Genomic DNA, 22256 nt, shown 5'->3' on the forward strand with positions numbered 1-22256 from the left:
CAATCCAAGTCATAAAACCTAATTTCTCATACAAAAGTAGGAGTGATAAGACAAACTTCTACAGCTAATAACTAAAAACTTAATACAGAAGGGCTCCCATGCATGTGTTTTCAGTATATAAAGCAAAACCTGACTCAGCTAAAACTAGAAGTCTGCCTACCCCAACAACCCACTCGGCAGCAGAAGCGGCCTTCCAAGTACAAGCCAGGTATACAGAACACTTTCCCCAGCCTCTAGGAATTCACAGCCCAACAACTTTGAGCCAGACACGGTGTTTTGAACACAATAGCTCTCAATAGATTTTTTTCTTCCATTAATTTGTCCAGTCTTGTTTTTTAATTCAAGTAAAATAAGGACCCTATGGCACAGAGTTCACAGCTGAACTTAACCCTACGGGAAGCAGCGTCACCTTCTGTCTGTTTTTAAGACCCCAACTGCAAGTTTTCTTTAGTTCTTATAATACAGTTCTATTGGAACATTCAGTGAACAGCAATACTGTTCCCTATTCACCCTGTATGAGCCACTCATGACTGTATGCTATGTGTATATTATACTTCCTCCTCAATCATCACCTTCCAGATTAAAGCATATGGAAAAAGTAATCTCTTCCAGATCATTCCAGACCTTTGATCATCTGTATCTCTTCTTTGCAGTTCTACTGTAACCTTTTTGAGATGGGAGACCCAAAATCCACACATGGATTAACATGGCGTAATATTTTTTCTGCTTACCATTATAACAGTTCTTCTAACAATCTATAATATCGTTTGCTTTTCTGACCAGGACTAAGGATTATGCAGATGTTTTTATTAGACTGTCTTATCTAACCACAGTATCTCATTCCTGAGTGACAATGGCGACACATCTTGCATCATTGCATATGCAGAGTCAGGGCTGTTGATAGACACATTGTACAACAGTTCGAAACACATACAGGTTTCAAGGTTGGTTTGAAAAGGAGCGCAAATTAAACTGAAGGTGAGTAGTGTTAGGTGTGAAAAAAACTTGAGAGGATTTTAATTACACAAATACTCACAAGATCCTGAAGGTTATGTACAAAACTCCTACCAAAAAAGGCTCAAACAGAGTGTGATGAAAGAATATGTGATTGTTAAAAAGCTTTATAACTAAAAAAAACCCACAACAAAACCCCAGAAAAAACGCAACCAAAACGGTTGAACAGGGGCAAAAAGCCTTGACCCAGAAACTCTGCACTGTGAACTTGCTAAGATCTTAAAACACTTCACATCTGCAGAAAAACTGAGAGGGAAGACAACATAAGCACCAATTGTGTGCCTGTCCAAGTCTTAAAGCAGTCTGTGGTGACGGCCAGTCCTGCTCTCTCACTCCTGCTGCTGGTGACATCCATCATCATTAAGGAACGTAAGCTCAATACCCTTCTGCCTGAAGTTCCCAAGACCACAGACTGATCTGGTGACTGAAATGGAATTCCTGGTACAATCTTCAGGGACCACAGAAAAAGGTCATAAACTCCTCTCATTCAGACTATCTGGGGGAACACCAACAGAATTATTCCTGACACAGTGGGCTAGAGAGAACGCACTATAAAATGAAGTACTGCAGACTACTATTGAAAGCTACATATCAGTATAAAATGACAAATAAAAGAAATAGGATTTCCCTTTCAGGGCAGAAGTTCATGTCTTTTCCATATTTTTCAAAGTCTTTTGAATGATGCATAGATCCAAACCATCTTTACTCAGTGTGAGAAAACAACAGGTTTTTATAGGATGTCTGAATTGTAGAGAAAAACAATGAAAATACTTAACACCATAGTTAAACTACAATAGAGCACTCTGTCATTCCTTAATTTAGCTGATTTTTTAAATATATAATTCTTCTGCTAAACACTACAAAAAAATCACAAACCTTCTTTCTCAGTACATATTTCAAATATTTTACAAATCTTAACTGTTCCAAAGATCACAGAGTTAAAAAGAAAGGCCTTAGTTAACATCTAAATACACTTGTTTTCCATTTAGTTTTAGAGGAAGCTCTTCCAGTTTTCCAAGAAAAATCTAATAGCATCAGCTTTTATCTGTCAGGTGCAAAGCTGAAGTTAACATGTTCCCTTAAAGGTCAGAGCTGCACTGTTTTTAAGTAAACATATAATCATTAGGAAAATACTACCTCTTTCGCCCTAAATTCTCCACAACAGTATTCAAATTCAATCACAAAAGTCTCAAATATATCACTTAATTAAAATTTGTTCAGAAACACTGTTCAAAACCCACAAGATTAATATTTAAGGTACCTTGCATAATGTCCAAATATATTGCCAGACAAAACCAGTTGGCAGAAATGGTCAGTGACTGCACACATCCACCCACCCAACCCTGCAGTCTTTCTTGGATTTGGTTCATAAAAGGACACCCTCATGCAGTATTAAATGTGGATGGCTCAGATAAGGCAGACACGGGAGCAGAGCCAAGCCAGCTGAACAAGCATTGCCACTTTGGTCCAGCCACCTTGCTTACTGAAAGGTCAAAGCATACAAGGAAGGAGCAAGCAGGAAACAGATGAAGAGCCCAGAGACCCAAACTCAGCTGGAAGGCTACTGACTTGGATTCTGATCTAGAGGAGTTAACATCTATCTACAGGCAGGACACATTGAATGGTGGCTATCATGGCTCAGAGATAACCTGCAGAATAGTGTTTGTTTGGTTGCTTGGGTGGTTTTTAGGAAGATGGACTAGATTGGGCCAGTCACATCATGGAATGACATGTGGTTGACTGCACCGTTGGAGCTCTCAATTCTAAGACCCTGTCAAAGTAAACTGACTCAGAGCTGCATGCAGCTGAGTTTTAAAAATCTCCAAGGATGGAGATGCTACAACTTCTCTGGGCTCTTGTTCCAGTGTCTGACCACCCTCCTCACAGCCAAAAGTGTCTTCCTATAACAAGCTGGAATTTCCCATCTTCCAGCTTGCTTTCATCCTCTTGGCCTTCCATTGTGCACTGCTGGGACAAGTCAGGCTTCATCTTCTCTGTAGTGTCCCATGAGGTAGCTACAGACAGGAATAAGATCCCCCCAAGACTTCTTTGCAAAGGTCATACGAAATCTGTTCTCTCAGCCCTTCTGTGTCTGCCATGTGCTCCGGGGCCCATGATCATCAGGGCCCCAAGACCATTCAGTGGACTTGCTCCAAGATGTCAAAGGTTCAGGGTAAGCACTATCACAGTCTCACAACACATTTAAAATTCTTCTCTGAAAACAGGATTTGAATAAACTATGTATTTCTAGCCAGTTTAGCCTTCCAAGAAGAACTAACTTTTAAAAGTTGTTGAGAATGAGCATTATTACAGCTTTTGTAATTGGAGGGGATTAAAGGAAGCGCCAACTGCCGGGGTCCAGCAAGGTCCAAAGGACAACAAGCAACCCTCTACAGCAGGAGCCCAGTGGATTTTGAGCAACAGCCAAAAGCCAGCACACAGTAATAAGCAGATGCTTCACCCTTTGCAGGTGTGGAGACTTGGACAACTGTTTAGTTAGATCCCAAGGCAAACCTTGAAGGGATCACAGGAGTTCTGTATTACCATAACACTGGACAAGTATTAGGGTCATAGTTATCTGTTAATTGTTTTGACGAGAGCTTAAACTACATCATCACCATGCATCCCTGTAACACTGAGCTGTTTGTCCCAACCAATGGAAGAAGCAAAAAGACCACAGGCCTCAGCTGGGCTGTCACTTTGACGCGCTGCCAAATGTTCTTGGGACAGTCAGAGCAACAAAGTAATAAAGACCGAGACCTGCCCATGCAAGGCACAACAACGATTGTCACTTTGCAGCAACTTTTTCTTTGAAATGCACTGTAAAAATATTTTCTTTCAAAAGACAACTTGTAAGATACAATACCACAATACACAAAACAACTCTCCGCTTCAGACTAGTTTAGAAACATTTTACAAAAAAAAACCCAACCCTCCACAAAAAACAGTATGCTTGCCTGCTTACTGAAGACCAGTAAAATATAACATGAACAGTGAGATCTAAAGAGATGGAAAACAGACACAACATCATAAAACTTATAAAGGTGTTCTAGTATCAGCAGTAACCATGGTCACTATTTCTGCAAAGCACTGACCTACACACTTCACTACTTTGTTGCAATTTTCTTCTCCAGTATGTTATAGCTAGCTTTAAAATCTTATTAAAGTCTTTCAGACTCATGTTTATTATCTGTCAAATTTTTGACTTCTGGGACAGGACAAAAAAACCCTACCAAGCAACACAAGAGAATATTGTTTATAACATGAGTTTTCTTATGTCCCTTAGCACTGAATATAACATAAAAAACCAGTTATGAAGTATACACACTAAAATATTAGTGTTGAGCAATAGAAAGCAATTCCTTTAAGATGCAAATAGCTGAATTTCCTTCCTATAAAAGAACATAATGCTGTCACAAATGCTGTGGACTCAATTTTTCTCTCACAAGTGGAGCTTCAGGTGATTTTGTAAACAATTTTATTCTCTCCTCTAACAGGAGCACTGATTTGAAATAATTTTCCAGAGGAGAAAAAGAATGATAAGAGATGCTTTAGTAAGATTTTTTTTTTTCCTTTTTAAAAGCCATTTTATTATGCAGAATATCAATTTATAATATAAAATGCTTTAAAGGATGGTTCTGCTTCCCCTCACATATTTTTCTTTTTCCATCAGCAATCGTACTGCTGATCGATCTATACAGACATTCAGTCATCAAATAGGCTGTACACATTTATTTATAATCTGTGCAGTGCTTCTTATTACAAAATCTGAACACCTTCTAAATCCTAATGAATTTATCATCCCTACATTCCTGTGATGTACATTTACTGTTTAGGCATTACCTAACCATAAGGCAAATTCATTAAATAATTCTGCTTGAATAAGGTCCAGCTGGGTCCTTAAACAGGCCTAGTTTTAGAAGTATGAGCACCAATTTCTGCTAGTTTTCTAAGAGTAAAGGTGTTCATTGGACACCCAAAGGACAGAAGCACACTAAGCACATTTGAAAAAGAAGATGCATACAATTTGCCCAGGGTCAAGAAGATACATGGATCATCAGCAACAAGAGGAAACGGTGCTCTCAGTCCTCTCAGTACTCTGCCAACAAGCCCCATATTCATCCCACAAATCACGTACTTCAGGTAAATGAAATCACCTGAAAACCTGTCCTTCTCAAATTGTCATTTGTAACGAATACACATTTAACTGCATGACCTCTCAATATTAGAAAGTTGAATTAAAACCAGTCAAAACTATTTTACTCAAGCAATTCTACAAGAACAGTTGAAAATCAGCTACTGATACCATTCAGAAAAACAACATAAAACCCCCAACAACAATAATTTTCTCAAGGTTATAGAGGGAAAGTAAATCATTCCAGCTCTGTTTAAAGCTAGCAGCTGTTAAGAGGAATCTTTTAGAATGTTTTAAAACTTATGAATGCAAAAGTTTTAATTATGCGGTATTTCCTTCATTATCCTAAGCTCATGATATTCACAAAAGAAGTGGCACGCTTCACCTCAGAGGTATATGGCACCTCTCCAAATGAGCAGCATGTGGCTGCCACGTGGTCCCTAAGTCCCCAGAGTATTTTCCATCACTTCCAACACTCCAGTTCCAGTCTTTTCCATGATATTTCTTCAAACTACATTGGTCTTTCACAAGTATGGGACAACATCCATACACTGTGAAGACATCTTCCCCTTAGAACTTGCTAGAGGATCCTAGGCAGGATGGTTGCAGCAGCAAACTGCCCAAGTGTTTATTAAGCTTCATGGAAGGCTTTGCACTTTTTAAGCCCTGCATTGCTTTATCCACATTACTACTGTTAGCTAAACTAGTAGCACAAAGGTAGGTGGAGACATCTTCATAAATTGCTGCCACACATTGACTGCAGCAGAGACAAGCTTTAAGCTTTCTGGTTAAGCAAATGTTGAAAGTCTAGCATAAGTTGCAATTATATTGAGGAAGTAAAATCTTTCTCCTGTTTTTTGTAGCAAAATGCCTATGCAAAAGAAACTTTTGTTGATTCTTCATAGGGGAACAAGAGGCTGGAGAGCAGCCCCATGGAAAAAGATCTGAGGGTTGGGTTGATGGCAAGTTGAATATGAGTCAACAGCATGCCCCAGCAGCCAAAAGGGCTGGCCGCGTCCTGGGGTGCATCAAGAACAGCACAGCTAGCTGACTGAGGGAGGTGGTTGTCCCACTCCACACTGCACTGGTGCAGCTCCACCTCAAGTGCTGTGTGCAGTTTTGGACATCTCAATATAAGGACATCAAGCTCTTAAAGTGTGTTCAGAAGAGGGTAATCAAGATGGTGAAAGGTCTCGAGGGCAAGACTTACAAGGAACAGCTGAGGTCACTTGGTTTGTTCAGCTTGGAGAAGGCTGAGGGGAGACCTCATCATAGTCTACAACTTTCTCAAGTGGGGCAGCAGAAGGGGAAGTGCTGATCTCCTCTCTCTGGTAACCAGCAATAAGACATGAGGAAATGGAATGACTCTGCGTCAGGGGAAGTTCAGATTGGAATTAGGAAAAAGTTCTTCATTAAAAGGGTGGTCATCACTGGCACAGGCTCCTGAGGGAAGTGGTCATGGCACCAAGCCTGTCAGTTCATAGAGCATGGGGATGATACTTTTAGTCATACAATTTATTTTTCAGTAGTCCTGCAAGGAGCAGGGAGTTGCACTTGATGATCCTTATGGGTCCCTTCCAACCCAAGATATCCTATGATTCTGTGATTGATTTATCCATATGCAAAAAATCACCGTACAACATCTAACTACATCTGGGGAAACAAATTATATAGCATGGGTTTTCGTTACCAACACATACCAATACCATGCATTTTGGCTTCTAATAATTCTGTTGTCATCAGTTAAGATGACAATAGTTACACATCACTAAAAGTTGCTAAGAGGTCATTTTGTGTACAGTGTTAATACTTGCAGAGAACAATTGTTGTAACAGATCAGCAACTTGTTTCAACACTGATCAAACATTTACAGTTCTATAAGTATATAAACACTTTCCCAGACACTCCCGACTGTAAGATTACTGACAAAAAATAAAATAGAATGTTCCCTTAAAAAAAAATATGTTTCAGTAATCTTCTGCTTCCTGTTCAAAAAATTCCTAAGAGTTACACTTTGACATGTTTATTTCCAGGAGTACGTATTGTGATATGGTGGCATATTGCTTTTAAGTATACACTATTTTCAAGTCAGCAATTTAAGAGAAGTAAGTAGTCTCATGCATCTCATTTTTAAACTGAAGCGTTTAAGCAAGTTAACAGAGTAATGAAAAAAAACATTTCTACCAGAAGGACCCATATTCTATACAAAATTGGAAATTAACATAATGGACCCTACTGCCTTTTACAATATCTTCTTCAGTCTCTAGAAAGACTCCGATTCATTTGATTTAGCATTAAAAAAGAATACATTTTATTTATATTAATATTAATACTTATCTTTATATCAATATTTATATAATTTTACTATTTCATTTGTTTTACTTATAATAATTACAATTAATTATAATACATAATATATAATTTATAATGTATATACTATATAATAGATATAATGAAAAATATAATTTATTTAAATAGGTTAAATTTAAATATATTTATATTAACATTTATATTAAAAAACACCTTACTGAATGTTGACGCAAGACTTCAGCACATTGGCAAAAACTTGTTAGTTTGGAAAAGATTTAGACCATACTAATTGTTAAAGTGTTCTTTATGCATAGTAGTTTTTACATTTGCATAACATCTATCTTCTTTGAACGTTATTTCATAATTTTTTATCAATCCAAATATATAAATTCTAAGATAGTCTAACACATTTTCACTAGTTTCTCTTTAACTCATCTTCAGATATTAAGTCTCTTTCAAAACAAGCATTTACTTTGCTTTATAAACCACCCATTAAAAAAGGATTTTGGTATTTTCATTTTCAGAAACCCTCAAAGATTAGATTCTAAGCTGTCACAGCAGTTTCATGTACACAGCCACAGCATGCAATTTGGCTATCAAAACTAGTAGATTTCAGGAAATATGCATACTTCATAAATAGGAAAAAAAAAATATGTTCATTATGGATAAATGTAGGGTTCATAACTATAACTAATGCCCATCCTGTAGAACCTACAAAAATCACTCTTAGAATCTGATTTCAGATACCTTATAAAAGCAGATTTCCCCTAAAAGCAATAAGGAGCAGATGAAATACACCAAAACAAGCCATTGCATTTAACTTTTTTATAATGGCGTTGAATATACAGACAGGAACAGGAATACCACAAACAAAGCTATTAAACCAAATACTCTTTCCTGTTCTTTAAAACTTATGTTGCCTAACCATTCCCAGATATCTTCATGATTATTTTTTTAATAGAGGGCTGAGGCTAAATTAAGGTTTGAATATGCCCACAGACTGGAATGAAATGTCAATAGCCAGTATCAATCTTCTCATGCAAGCACACAGCTTAAAGAGGGACTTTAGCTCTAAGCTCCTTTACAGCACAGAGCACCAGCTGCCAATCCCCACTAAGTGCTATAGCTTGTATTATTTGCCATATTCACTCCCAATTTTCTGCAGCAGATGAGTCTGGCAGCATAAACTTCTACTCTGTACAGAATATAAGAAGAGTAAGAGTCTCCTACTCTACTGTTTCAAGTATCAATCCTGGATGATCTACAAGTATTTGCAAGAGTTAGAAACATGCTCCCCATTCTTCTAAACAACCAACGAGGTGTGCACCACACTGGGCTAAAAGGTGCTTCGTTTAGCAGACACAAGTAAACTAATGCTTCAATTGTTGCAATAAGCTCTGATGTGTTCCTCTATACCTATCATCCACGTAGCTGCTAAACAGAAAAATACTTCTACCTCTTACCTCAAAAGATATTTTACTGCAATCTCTCAGCAGAAAACAGAAACCAAGTAAAACAAGAATGATAAGGCTCTTGCTTTTCCTCTGATATGTTTTTTCCCTTTGTTAATAGTATCTTCACAGGAAAAGCCTGTCAGAAAACAAGTATTATTTTTAAACTGTTCTAAGTGGGTGGCTTCAGTGCTCTAACTGGATCACAAGGAGCGGAATCTCTGATTCCAACCACTTCCTGTGGCTTGAGTTTTTCCCTCCAATTAAAATTCAAAATGAAATATAAAAATCTAACCACTGCTTCCACTTGGCTGCTATGCAACTTTTCTCTCCAGTTTGGTTGTTGTTGTATTTGGGGTTTTTTATTGAAGGCCTTTGGTTAAAATTATTTTTAGTTTTAAAAGACCCACAAAGCAATCTAGTTATACATGTCTATGCATCCCCTACTTAGATAAAATTTCCACTAAATTATTAGCTTTCTTGAAAAGGTGTTAACCAAATAAAATTGGAGTGGTTTGTTGCTTCTTTTAAAGTATGAGTATGAGTATGTGTAACTGTTACAATTTTTCTTACTATCATGCCTAGCTCATACTCTCTTCCTTAATACTCAATGTTATAATGAACTTCATTTTCAACAGCAGTTACAAAATGAGAAAGCACACCTTCCAAAAGGATCAGTATTGGCCAGCACAACAATGATTTTGAAGCATTTTTTTGAGCATTCGAGAACAGATTTACTGCAGTCTATCAAAAATATGAACAGTACATGAAACTTTAGTTTAAGATGTCCAATTCTGCAATTAAACTTTTTAACACAGGATTCATATAGCAGTCCCAAAATACACGGGGACAGTATAAAACCTCAAACCTAGTGGCAGCTAGGAAAAATAATAATATATGAATATGACTACAATAAGAAACATATTTTCTGTTTTCACAGAAACAACCTTCCACTGTATTTAAAGGAAAACAAATTAAAATTCGTAACTTTAAAATTAATTTTAATTATTTCACAAAGTGTAAAGAAAAGATGTGGACTTGTTTGTGTTAAGAATAGATCAACAGTATAAATAAAACCATGATTATATTTGTAACTTTCAATTAGATTGTACACTTTAGACACTAAGACACTATCTATCATTGTTTAATGGTATTTAATAGTAAGATCATTTATAAATACAATAACTTTCAATCTTACTATAATGTCATTTTTATTAAAAGGATGTGCCTTTAAATCCACGTTGCCACATTTTTCATGTGATCACTGACCATTAAAATACAGAATGCTGCACAAAAACATTTGACAGCAAAACCTGAAGTCTGTGAGATGCTGGTGTGATTAAAAGTTATACTAGAGATTTTAATAGGATAAGCACACACTTGTCTACTGAGCTTTAAAATGAGGACACCACCAAGCTCCTAATCACACACATCATTCACTTCAGTTCTTAAATTTATAGGCAGCAAAGCCACAGAATTTCACCAAATAACACAGATTTTTTTTTCTATGCAATAGCTTAGATTCAGATAATCCTAAAGGAAGGCCAGGTAATATTTATGATGTGTGGAAGGCCCCCACATTACCCTCCTCTAAAAAGTAATATAGCACAGAAAATAACATGTATGCCAACTTCATTCTAGGTACTCTGCAAAATCTTAGTAGCAATCTAAAATACAAATAGCCATAATTCATATATATGGAAATAAAATACTTTCAATTCCTTCATCAACCTCACTCCAGCATTATAAGATAACATTGAAAAATAATATTTGGTATGTAATATACTGATACTGCAGATAGATCACAGGTCTGACACAGTAAAATATATTAGAAACTGAACACCATGGATGCAGCAGAAAAAGGCAGCAAAAAAAGTAAACCATGAAACATCCCACGGCAGCTTTTCCTGCTACAATCTCTTCTACTTCATCAGCAGCAGCATTTCATATTTACACCTTATACCAACCCAACTTTTGGTATCATTTATGTCATCATGGAATTTGGGTAACTATTTTTCATTCCATTATCAAGGGATGTTTACATCTTTTAAATTTTGCATGTTATGATGCCAGCCTTCCTTCTCTATTTCAATCATTTACTGTCCTGAATATACTCATGCATTGCCAATACATCTCCCTTTTTCCAGGGATACACATCACTACATCTTCACTGATCTCAACAGACATTACAGCAAGATAAATGTCAACTCATATTGCAGTCATACCTTCATATTCCTTTGTAGAACTACTCAATCTATGTAACTGTTAGCATTAGGAACTGGGATCAGGGTATTGACAAAATTAATTTGCATTCAATTGTAACATGAAATTCCCCTCTGAAGGGAATGCAACAGAGAACTGCATCCAGGTCTTTCACATATTCATAAAGTACACTATTAATGTGCATTTCCTAAATGTAACCAAGTGTTGAGTGATAAACGAGCGTTGAGTGTTTCCAGAGAAGTAACAACTGTATTTAAAGCCTCCTACTAATAAGATCATTAACTAAAACCTAGCTCAGTAATAGCTATTCTCTTAGAAAAACTTTTTAAGTAGACAGTAACAGCCTTTTTCACTGTCCCAGTTCTTTTTGTTTGGCAACTATAACACAAAATCGAAGTCATAAATGACATAAAAGGCTATATTTGGTACGATTCAGCTGAGTTCAGAGATCTAACTGGTCCTGATACATGACGAAGGGTAAGAAACTGGCAAATCTCAGTGCTACCGCTTAGACCACAACACAGGGTAGTATGCAGTATATGAGATAGTGAAACTCCACATCAGTAAGCAGTGAGAAGCAGTCCCATTAAAACCTATTTCTTGTGAATTGCCCAGTATCTGCAAGCCATCGTGTCCTTGCTACTGTGATAGCTAGATTAAAGCTGGTACATTCAATCCCACTTTGACTGTAGCACAGCCTAGAAATGAAGGCTGCTCCTGGAGATACTTTCCAGTTCTGAGCCCACATTATTTCCCTTCAGAGCCTAAAAGAGTCAATGTCCCATCAGTGGCATCACTGGAAATAACATTAACTATACTTAATGATGCATGGAAAACACACTGGGCATTTGGTCTTGGCACAGAAATTATGAAGTACTAGTGATATTCCTTGAACTTGATAGTTATAGCTATACATTAAATCACTGACAATATAAAATAATTTATTGACTCTGAAGCATAATACAATTTCAATAGTTTAGGGTGTGGTAAAATTCTAGGTACAACACCACAGAGCTCAAAGTTACTGATCTGTGCTGTTTCTTGAAACCAATAAAAGCATAAACCTAGCCAAAGACTAGTTTATGAAGCATAATGTAAAGTAAATGATATGCAGCTCCCTTCACTCATACCACCGTGAAATTTATTTCAGAAACCTATAATGAAGGAGTCTGCTAATCTGGTCTCTTCAAGGAAAACCAGCCTAACAACTAATCCTTCCAGTCCAATTCATACTGGCTGCTGAGCCTTCCCAATCGCCTAAGATTCTTTTGCTGAATTCACTTTTTGGTAGGGAAAAGAGAGGAATAGTAAGGAGGGTGGCAACCTGTGTCTCACATCTTTGGAGGTGAACAAGACCACCGCTGACAGCGGGGTGCCATTAAGGCCTGAATGCTATATTTGGCAACAGAAGCCAGTACAGATGCCATCTTCAAACAAAGCATGTTGGAAGGGGATTTTTTTTCTCCCTAAAAGCTGTAAGGTTTTTCCCCTCACAACCGTAATTATAAGCTCAAAAACAGCTATACAGGTTTGGGAGAGTTGTGAAATCTTCACAGACCACCAGCCACGCAGACAACTTTGAGTTTAGCTGCTTTTTACCCTCTTCAAAAACCTATTTCTAGAATTCATGACATCAAACTGTATGTGGGGAGGTCAGGAGGGAGCATTTATGACTTACTCTAACTTAGCCTACTTAGATGGCATGACATACACACACGTTAAATTCCATGACTACAGTTACATTATAAGTTGTTTTTCAAGATCTGAGAATATTTCTAGAGATCATAACCAGTGTTCAAATACTCATAGCTATATACTAACGTCATACGTGTGTGTGCACACGTCTGTGTGTACACATATAGGTGGTTTAATTTCAGGATTCCAATACCTGGAGACCTTTCAAACATTAATTCAATATTTGAAAGTATTAACATGAAACATTTCACTTCCATATTTAAATGTGTTCCCCTCTTGTTACTAACTAAAAGCAGTACTCATTCCAGGTCAAAACCGCTCATGAACTACTGTAAAATGTTGTTTTTGTTGTTAATACTTATCACAAGAAGAGATTTATACATATAGTACATAAAATACCATAAAGCCTGTGTTCTGTATGCTACTGAAAAAAATCTATCATCACTAAAGAGGTTACTTTAATAAAAAAGGGCTTATCTGCATATGCAGTATTAAAGAGATTTAAAACAGGCAGTGAAATAAATTACTGGAAAGGAAGAGCAAAGATTAAAATATTTAAACCCAAGAAAGGAATATCAAAATTGATTCAGAATCATATTTATGAACACCACCTACCCTGAGTAAGACTGAATTTCAATAATGATACAAAACCAAGTATGCAATCTGCCTGCACTGCATAGTTCATGCATATTTATTTATAATGCATATTTAATACTCATCAGGACCATGCTTGCATGACAGGACACTTACCTGACATAACTTCATGAACAAAAAGAATGAAAAAATAAGAGACTACGGATTTTAGCAATGAGAAGGCTAGTGGATAGCACATTACCCAGCTTCCAAAGTAGCCTACAGATTTTTCTTCTTCATTAACATATTTTTTTGCAACACTTCAGAGACAAAACCATCAACAATTTTCAAGATCTTTATGAGTGGCAGATCCTACGTAGGAATGAAAATTCAGCATATGACTATCCAAAACCATATCCTTGATATTTATATTGAAAGAAATTCCAAAAGCCTAAGCGGGAATTGGCATTATCATACCAACAATATCAAACCTGGGTTTCACACTGTTAAATAAAATGAAAGTTCCTCAGCATTTCTTGCTTGGGCTGGCAAAGATGTAGTTCTGATTAAGGATCAAGCTCATAAATTCTATTTTTCAGGGGTTTATTTGCTTCAAAAAGGAAAAAAGTATTTATCTTATAAAAGAAACCTTTTATTCAGGCAAATTAGTTGGTGAGAACCACATAAATGGCTGCTTAAGCTAGATTGTTTTGTATTGACAGACTGTTCAGTTTATCAGTATCTTCTTATTTTATCAACAAACCTAATGAAACTTACTAGTCTGACATTATTTGGGAGATAAAATACCTATCTATTAGAAAAAAAAAAATATAAAATTATTCTTACCAAGATGACTTGGAAAAGAACTGGAAAAAGACGTATTTCTTCCACAAGGCTGCAAAAACAAATTTTAAGATTTATTTAAGAAGCAAGGAAGTGAATTCTTATTTAGCACACTTAACTCATAAAAGGAGCAGAGTAGTGTGCTTGCCAAAATCCATGACCCAGAATCTCAGCCTCTGAGTAGCTCTCAACAAAAATAAGCTCCACTTCAGTTATTAAGTAGAAACAGCAATGTTGTACTGCTTTGGAAATTACTTCTAGGTCTGCTTCACTGATCTGATTCAAGTGAGTGGAACAGTAATTAAATTAGTATTTTTAAATGGCAGAAATTAATAACAATTCAGAAATATAATACCATACATACTACGAAACAGTGTGCACCATTAATAATTTGAATTAACAGAGTCAGTGTGCATCGTGAAATTACAAACATGATGTGTTTTTTAAAGCATGCTACGTTAACTAACTTCTTGGGTTTAACATATTAATACATGATACATTTGTCAGCCACTTCTGTTGACAATACTGAGGAGTGGTTAGCCAAAAGCATTTAGCTATATTCCCTTGAATTTAAAAATCACATACAAACTAGCACACATATATATACTTACAAGAAAGAATATTCTCAAAAAACAGTAATACTTTACATTAATGCAGTCTTTTCTATCCACAAAACCCATAACACCTTATATTTATTAGTAAAGGATGCGTCTCTCACAAACACTACAATGACACATAAATTATGATTACATAGTCTTTTGTGTATTATATTATCTAATTTGAAGAATGATTGTCCCTTTTCCTTACACGCCAAACTAGATGCCTATTCACCAAACACCACAGAAAACACCAAACTGAGTGTTTTCCTTGTGTCTTTATAACATTAGTGAAGTGCTTCAGAAACAACAGGTAAGCTTAGCCTTGTAATACAGCTATAAGATAAGACTGTATGATGAGTCCCATGTAATAAATACAGAACTCAAACACAGAGACCACATCTGAAAGTGTTGAGGATGTCCACTATGACCGCATGCTCAACATGTGCTTTTGCACATTTATTTGGGGAATGAGGCATACAACATACTTCAAAATTGTCTTGCAAGTCGTAAGTCAGTTAAAAAGACAAAGTTCTATTACATAGTTCTCTGTGAATGAACAGGAGTGATATTCGACTAAAATAAGCATTTCATTTCATGACTGAAGCTTTACTGTGTAATACCCTGTACCAGCTTCTGGTACAACAATAACCAGATTAATTCTGTTTGGTTAACTATTTGTTAAGAAGAAACCATATGTTCCTACAATTACATGTTTCCATTTAAGAGCTTTTACTCACATCCATCCAGTAAGAAAAGACAAGAAGGTATAATTTGTTACAGATAGTGTAAGCTAAAGCACTAGTCTGTGAACTGAAGCAACTAAAAGGAATTGCATACTGTCTTCTATGAACTTAACGAAAAAATTGAAAGGGGGCTAGAACAAGCATCCAAGTGTCATAAAAATCATAAAATGCTTCATTTAGATTAGTGTCTCCTATCAGAGCCCTGGTTCTTCATATTTGTTGAAGTCATTTTATATAAAGGAAATATAATAAGGAATGAAAGGCTTGCTAACCATGCTAAGGCAGAGCAACCATATATACAAAGAACTGAGAATTACTCAGATATCAGATATATGCATTAAGTATAAACAATGGTTTCCTATTTCATATTGTTTTCTTATTTCTCTGATCCTTGAATTCACCTGAATAATGATGACCATACAAAATCTATATATGAAGTTGGATAGGAGCAAGGGCTTAGCCTAAGACCTATTGCATTGTACAGCATTGGCATATGGAGCTAAAGATGAGTAACACACACCCACTAAATTGGTCAAAACCTAACAAAACAATATAATTTATGCACCTATATAAACATGTTCAATACAAGTAACTGCCTTGTTTAGCCAAATGTGTTCATTTTTTTTCTTGCATAGAGAAATGTGTAAAAGCACAGATTACACCCAATGGAGAGAGAGAAAGAAGATTTTATGTAAAGAAAACCCCTCATTATTTCTAAGTTAAGAAGCCTGAATTTTAGGACGATTTCTGTTCTTATTTTGATGGAAAAAATATCCATTTGCAAGGGAAATTCCAAGTTCCTTACGTAGGTCAGGACAACCTTAAAGGTATTCTCCTCTGTGCTCTCGCAATTCTTAAATAGACAGTCCATGGCACCCTGGACACAGCCAGGTCAGAAGATAGTCATAGGATTGCAGACAGGAAGAGTTGTTATATTTGAGGTTTACTTTCCAGGGCCAAATCTACTAGTTAAATTAAAAGCTTAGACCAAGTCTGTAAAACAGAATTTTGCTGATGCGGGTATAACAATGCTGAATGTAAAAATGGTCATTTACACACCACAGGTTCCCAGAAAGAGCAACTACTACAGCAATCATATTGACAAAACAAAGTTTTGCCAGCACAACTCTTATGCTCAGGGCATATTGGAACTACTTACCCCAGCAAAAGCTGCTTACTTTGCTATGTAAGCAGCATTTAAACTGAGAACACATTGGCAGTAAAATACCATCAAATACCAAGAACAGCTAAGCAATCCTATTTAGGCAAAAACTAAAAAAATGCTTTTGTGGTAAAAAGTAAATTATGAAACAATTGGTTTCAAAATCTGTAAGCAGTCCTGACTGTTACAACGTTAGGATGTCAGCTATACTTTCTGCTGAGATAAGCTAAGACAAAACGAGAGCCAATACAGCTATTCGTAAAGGTCACCTGCAAACCTTTATGATTGAAATAAGAAACAGCTGCAGCCTTTAAAGAAAATTATACACATAACTTAGCTAAAGCATAAAGACACATCAAGCAGTGTATTAAAACAAAGCTTAAATCTGTTTTATCCCAACTTTGCAGGTATGTGCACAAGAGAGAGTGACATTACCACATTTGTCATTGCTGTTACATAGTTTTACAAAGGAAGTGTCTTAAAGCAGGTGAAATTTCAGCTATAGAATTTATTTCATAGAACGGTCATATTCTAAATCAAAAGTAGTTTGGTTCTTTTTAGGCTTTCATAAAATGTGTATTAAAATTAGGTCCTACCCTGTTTGAAAAACACAGAGAATCATCCCCATACATATAAGCAAATCATTATATCAAGTACTTGCATTTTCTTCTCAGATTACATCCAAATAAACAACAATGGCTCATCTGATCAATTACCAATCAATAGTCATCTGATTTTATAAGATTTGCCATCAATACAATCTGAATTTTTAACACACTAACATTTTTCAGAATAAGATTATGTCTCCAATTTTGCTTTCAGAACAATTGCAAGATCTCTTTTTTAAAGATATCCTAAATTGCCTTGTTGCAAAACACAAACCTACTGCAGGGCACTGAACACAGACCAAAGGCTTTTTGTTGCAGGTGAGGTGCATTAATGATTCCAAGTACCTGCGTTGAAGTAGGAGCCTTAGAACAGGATTTCTGATTTAGAATTTAAGCTTTCTTAAGTCCCAGCACTTGCATATAAAAGGCAGCACCTTATGCCAAGGTGTGAATTTACACTGCCTTGTGTTCACTTCTAACATGAATAATTCTGGTACGCAGTAATGAATACAGTCTTGACAAGAGAGAATAAGACTAACTTCTTTCTTATTTGGCATCAAGAATATCTGTACTGGTTCCCTATGCAAAATTCTTCGACGAAAACATGGTATTTCAGTTGTATGTGTTCAAGCTGGGTATTATACCAAGATAGAGAAAGAAAAACAACAAACAAACAATAAAGTGAAATCAATAAAACTTCTGATCTTGTGTCACCGGCAAAGCAATTTAGTGACATCCCTATTTTATTCCTCTAAAATTGTCTAACAATTAAATATTCTTATTAAGCTTTTTTTTTTTTTTTAAAAAAAAAGCTTTTTTAGTAAATTCTCTGCTCAAATCAACACTACAAATCCTACGTATCCAGATAACTCTATTCTTCCTTTATAGGTAGGATTTACCTGTACATAGGCTATATCTACAGTGGCAGTTGGTCCTTCAATAAAGGAAACTGCAAAAGTCTTCTGTAAAAATACAGAGCAGTGAATTTTCCAAAACACTGAGAATTGTGCTTTTAAGTCAACCCATTTCAAAAATTAGTATATTATAATATTGTTTCAAGTTTTTATAAAAAAAACCTCAGATTGGTACACTTGGAGTAAACGCTACTGATCAGTCTTTCAATCCTCATTATACAGAATAAATACCTTTTCTAGTAGGGCAGCAATGCAACAAACAAAACACACCTCTCAATAAAAACCAGGGGTTAATACACAAACAGAATTTGATTTTTCACCCCTGACAAATGACTTAAGAATTCATGCTCTTTACATCATGGTGCACTGCAGTCTGCTTTTATTCATGTCTGTATTTTTGGTCTGGATCATTCACAAAAAAATCCGCAAATGCACAAGCACACAAATGTTTGTATTATCGAATTGAAAAGCTGCAACCAAGGCTAAAGAACAAACACAAAATGACAAACACATCCATGACTTCATATCACTTTAGCAGCATGGAAGCACAGAAAGTTGGTGGAAATAGTCAAATGGAAACTCCTGGATCTCATACAGCAAGTAAGCTCAGGGATATGAGCTGTTAAGTTGTAACAGCCTCTTAGGGACATTGGTACCTTGAGTAAGTTACAGAAAAGCTCACATTAACTCTGGCTGAATCCCACACAATAAAGACCCACCACTGAATCAGAAAAATCTCAAACTCCTCTTACTGCCACACTTTCATAACATCCCCTTCGGTAGCTCTTCAAAGGCAAACACAATGATCTTATCATTGATTTTAAGAAATATTATACTAAGGCACAATTTACTATGGTATCTACCATAAAATACACCGGGGAGAAGATATATCAACTTTATCTCTAGGGGTCCCAATTATTTTAAAATCAATTTTCTGGCAAAGATTTATTCTTCAGTTCCAGCTCCCAAGATTTTTCAGCAGCTGCAGTTTACATTTCAAATGACCTGGGGGCAAGGAGGAAGAGAGGACTTTTGGCCTTTCTACGGGCAGATAATTATGTTGGATACAGAATAATTAGATTTTTATTTAATGCTTTACTTTTTGTAGTAGACAGTAAAGGAAGATATACACAACAAGAAAGATCTGTATGTAAAAGGGATATACATCACTATTATTTGATGATTATATTTTAAAATCTTTCATAAGTGTATAATTAATATTGAACATGGGAAACCTACCAAGGAAAGGCTAACCGCTATTCATAAACACAAAGCAACAAGATCTAAGAATTAAAATAAATGTGCAACTGCACTGTAAGACAAATATCTGAAGTAGGGCATTTCTTCTTTCAAATATCTTGAGTATTTACTACAACTATCAAAGTATGTGAAATGAAGGAAAATACTTTTCAGTAAGTATAATATGAAGGTTTGTACTAAATGCACTGCTCCACTGCAGTTTGTTTTCATCATTTATGAGCAGCTGAATGTTAATAACTTCCAGTAATTATGTGGTGAAATGAAAGGGGCTTACTTTCAGTCCCAGCATAAGCTCAAAAACTGTTTGTTGCACACATTTATTGGAAGGGTGTCAACACAATCCCAGTCATTTTGCCAGCAGTCTCAGCAAGCTTACTGAGGAAGAACAGATTGTATTTTCAATTCCTATTCAGTTTCCAGCCTCAAGGTTCATATTTTTATAGGAATATTTGTCTTTTGAAATGTCTAAACCACAATGTATTGTGTTTTACCCATTTCCCATTGTTTCCTACAGTTTTCTCTTGCCTATTAACAAGTAGTATAGAATACCAACAATAAAATAGCCAACGATCTTAAAATAAAATGTCCCCCTTTTTTAATATAAAATCATAATACAAAATGACTCCCAGTCAGTGAAGCAGTAATTGCATGCAGGCATGAATATTATATAATTTTCAAAAAATTAGAAGTATACATGTTATCAAGCCATAAATATTACGGACCTACAACATGGTATAAAACAAGAAAATACTATGACCAAAAGCTTGAGGGGCACTCAGCGTTATAGTCATAAATAAAATCTTTTGAAGCTCTCTGACAAAGCTGCAGCCTCTGCCACCGTGCTCTGGACATTCAGTGGCAACATTAAAACCTTTGCCTTACCAGAATTATAAGAATTTCCTACTTTTTAGGGTATAAAATCTTTGCTTCATTTTTAAAAAGAATTCACATGAAGTTTGGCTCCTTAAAAACATCTGATTTTGAAAGTTGTATTCCTTTCCCTTGAGTACTAAATCCTGAGGGATATTTTGCTTGAAAAAAAATTATATTAATACTTCCATTATAAATCATTTTCATGGTCTTTTGACACCTATGAGTCGATGCTTCCTCCTCACTTTGAAAGAGAATTGATTTTGTCTAAAACATTAAAAATACATATCCAAGCCCTTTTCAATAGTCTCCTGTTCTCTTCCTTGCTGAGAATATAGAATATTGTCATTTACTCTGATATCAAGGGTTTCAGATTTAAGCCCGCGGTGTTCCAATTCCCATTGATGATTACACTCTGGAAAGGACAGATTAATTCTCCGAATGGACTGCCTGTGAAGTGCTAGGATCTCTAATGTAGAGCAATATGCCAAGCTATTCTTAGTCAACCAGTAAGATCAGAATTTTTTACAAAAAGAAAAAAAAGCAACCTTCCTCCCAAGATTAGGTTTTTTTTATATTGCCAGTGATAATACACACCCCACACACACAGAGTTTATTTCAGTTTGTTCAATGACACGTTTCAATATGGATATATGATTGATAATTTTTCTATTCCACTTACCTCTAGGAAACCAAAACAGAGAAGCTATGCATTGATTTACATATTAATGAAATTTGCAGAAAAAGACCAAAAGTGATTTACAAAGCCACAAACTGTCAGTAGCTGTAGTTTTGATTAATTCAGTTTTCCATGATCATTTTACAGATATTATTTTTCCTGTCACTGTGCTTAACAATCAAAATGGTATTCTGAGCTCTACACAATGGTTAAAAGAAATCAGAATTTACTAAAGATGAAAAACTCCACTTTAGAGACAATTTTCAAAATTTCAGGTGAATCTATATCACAATTTGCAAATAAACTCAAAATTATTCTATTTAAACTGTCTTAATATGTTCTAACAGTAGTTTAATCACTCCAAACAAAAATTTTCAGGAAAACTGGACTGTGCTAATGTGTCCTGTCTCAGATTAAATAACTGTATGCTTGTTCTTTCTGCTAAAGACTGACTGAGGAGACTCATTTCCAAGTCCTTGGTCAATTTGATTCAAAGTGACCCTGTAAGTACTCCAGTTACAACTCTCAACTGAACAAAAGCATGTCAATCATCCATTCCAAATTTTGATATCTCACTGAAGTATATCTATGTTTTAATTTACACAAAATAACATATCTTAATAAGTTTTTTTTAAGAGTTCACATTATCAGAATGGAGAGCAATAAGGACATAACAGTGATACAATAATCAGTAAGAATTCTGTGGAAAAGAAATGCAAATCTTGCTTTAAAAATACACACACCTCAGGCTCCTGGAATGTCTATAAAAATAACCTTAATTCTTCATAAACTTTCAGTATCAGTGAGTTAAAACACAATGAATTTCAAGTATGGTCACTTGATCATGATAATACCTAATAAACCTACTCATCTCCTGAAGTATCAGAAATTATACAATTGAAAAGCTTTTGATTACAATCATGATATCTTACTCTGAAAAATGATTTTATGAAATATTATTCCTCAGGAAATTTTTCAGCTTAAGGATGAAGTTCACTACTTGTTACAAATGGAACTGATGAAAATCTAGTAAATCTTACTTCTTTTATTTTAGCAGAGCTTTTTTGATGTTGCTGCTGTTAAAGCTTAAAGAGTAATATTTTGTCAAGTTTTTGCCAGGTTGTGATTGCATATCTTAGACTTGTTATTGTATCCAGCTGGAAAATAAGATAATTCC

General features: G+C 35.5%; 1 protein-coding gene across 3 annotated transcripts in view; it reads right to left on the bottom strand.

Moving 5' to 3' along the window:
• Positions 1-22256, bottom strand: part of ULK4 (unc-51 like kinase 4) — a 249764-nt gene that overhangs the window by 109395 nt on the left and 118113 nt on the right. For all 3 annotated transcript variants that reach the window (XM_037383381.1, XM_037383380.1, XM_037383379.1), the window contains exon 31: positions 14248-14296. In XM_037383381.1, coding sequence (XP_037239278.1) covers positions 14248-14296 — 49 coding nt within the window. The remainder of the gene's footprint in view (positions 1-14247; positions 14297-22256) is intronic.

The sequence above is a fragment of the Falco rusticolus genome, chromosome 4 (genome assembly GCF_015220075.1).
Source record: "Falco rusticolus isolate bFalRus1 chromosome 4, bFalRus1.pri, whole genome shotgun sequence".
Classification (NCBI taxonomy): Eukaryota; Metazoa; Chordata; class Aves; order Falconiformes; family Falconidae; genus Falco; species Falco rusticolus.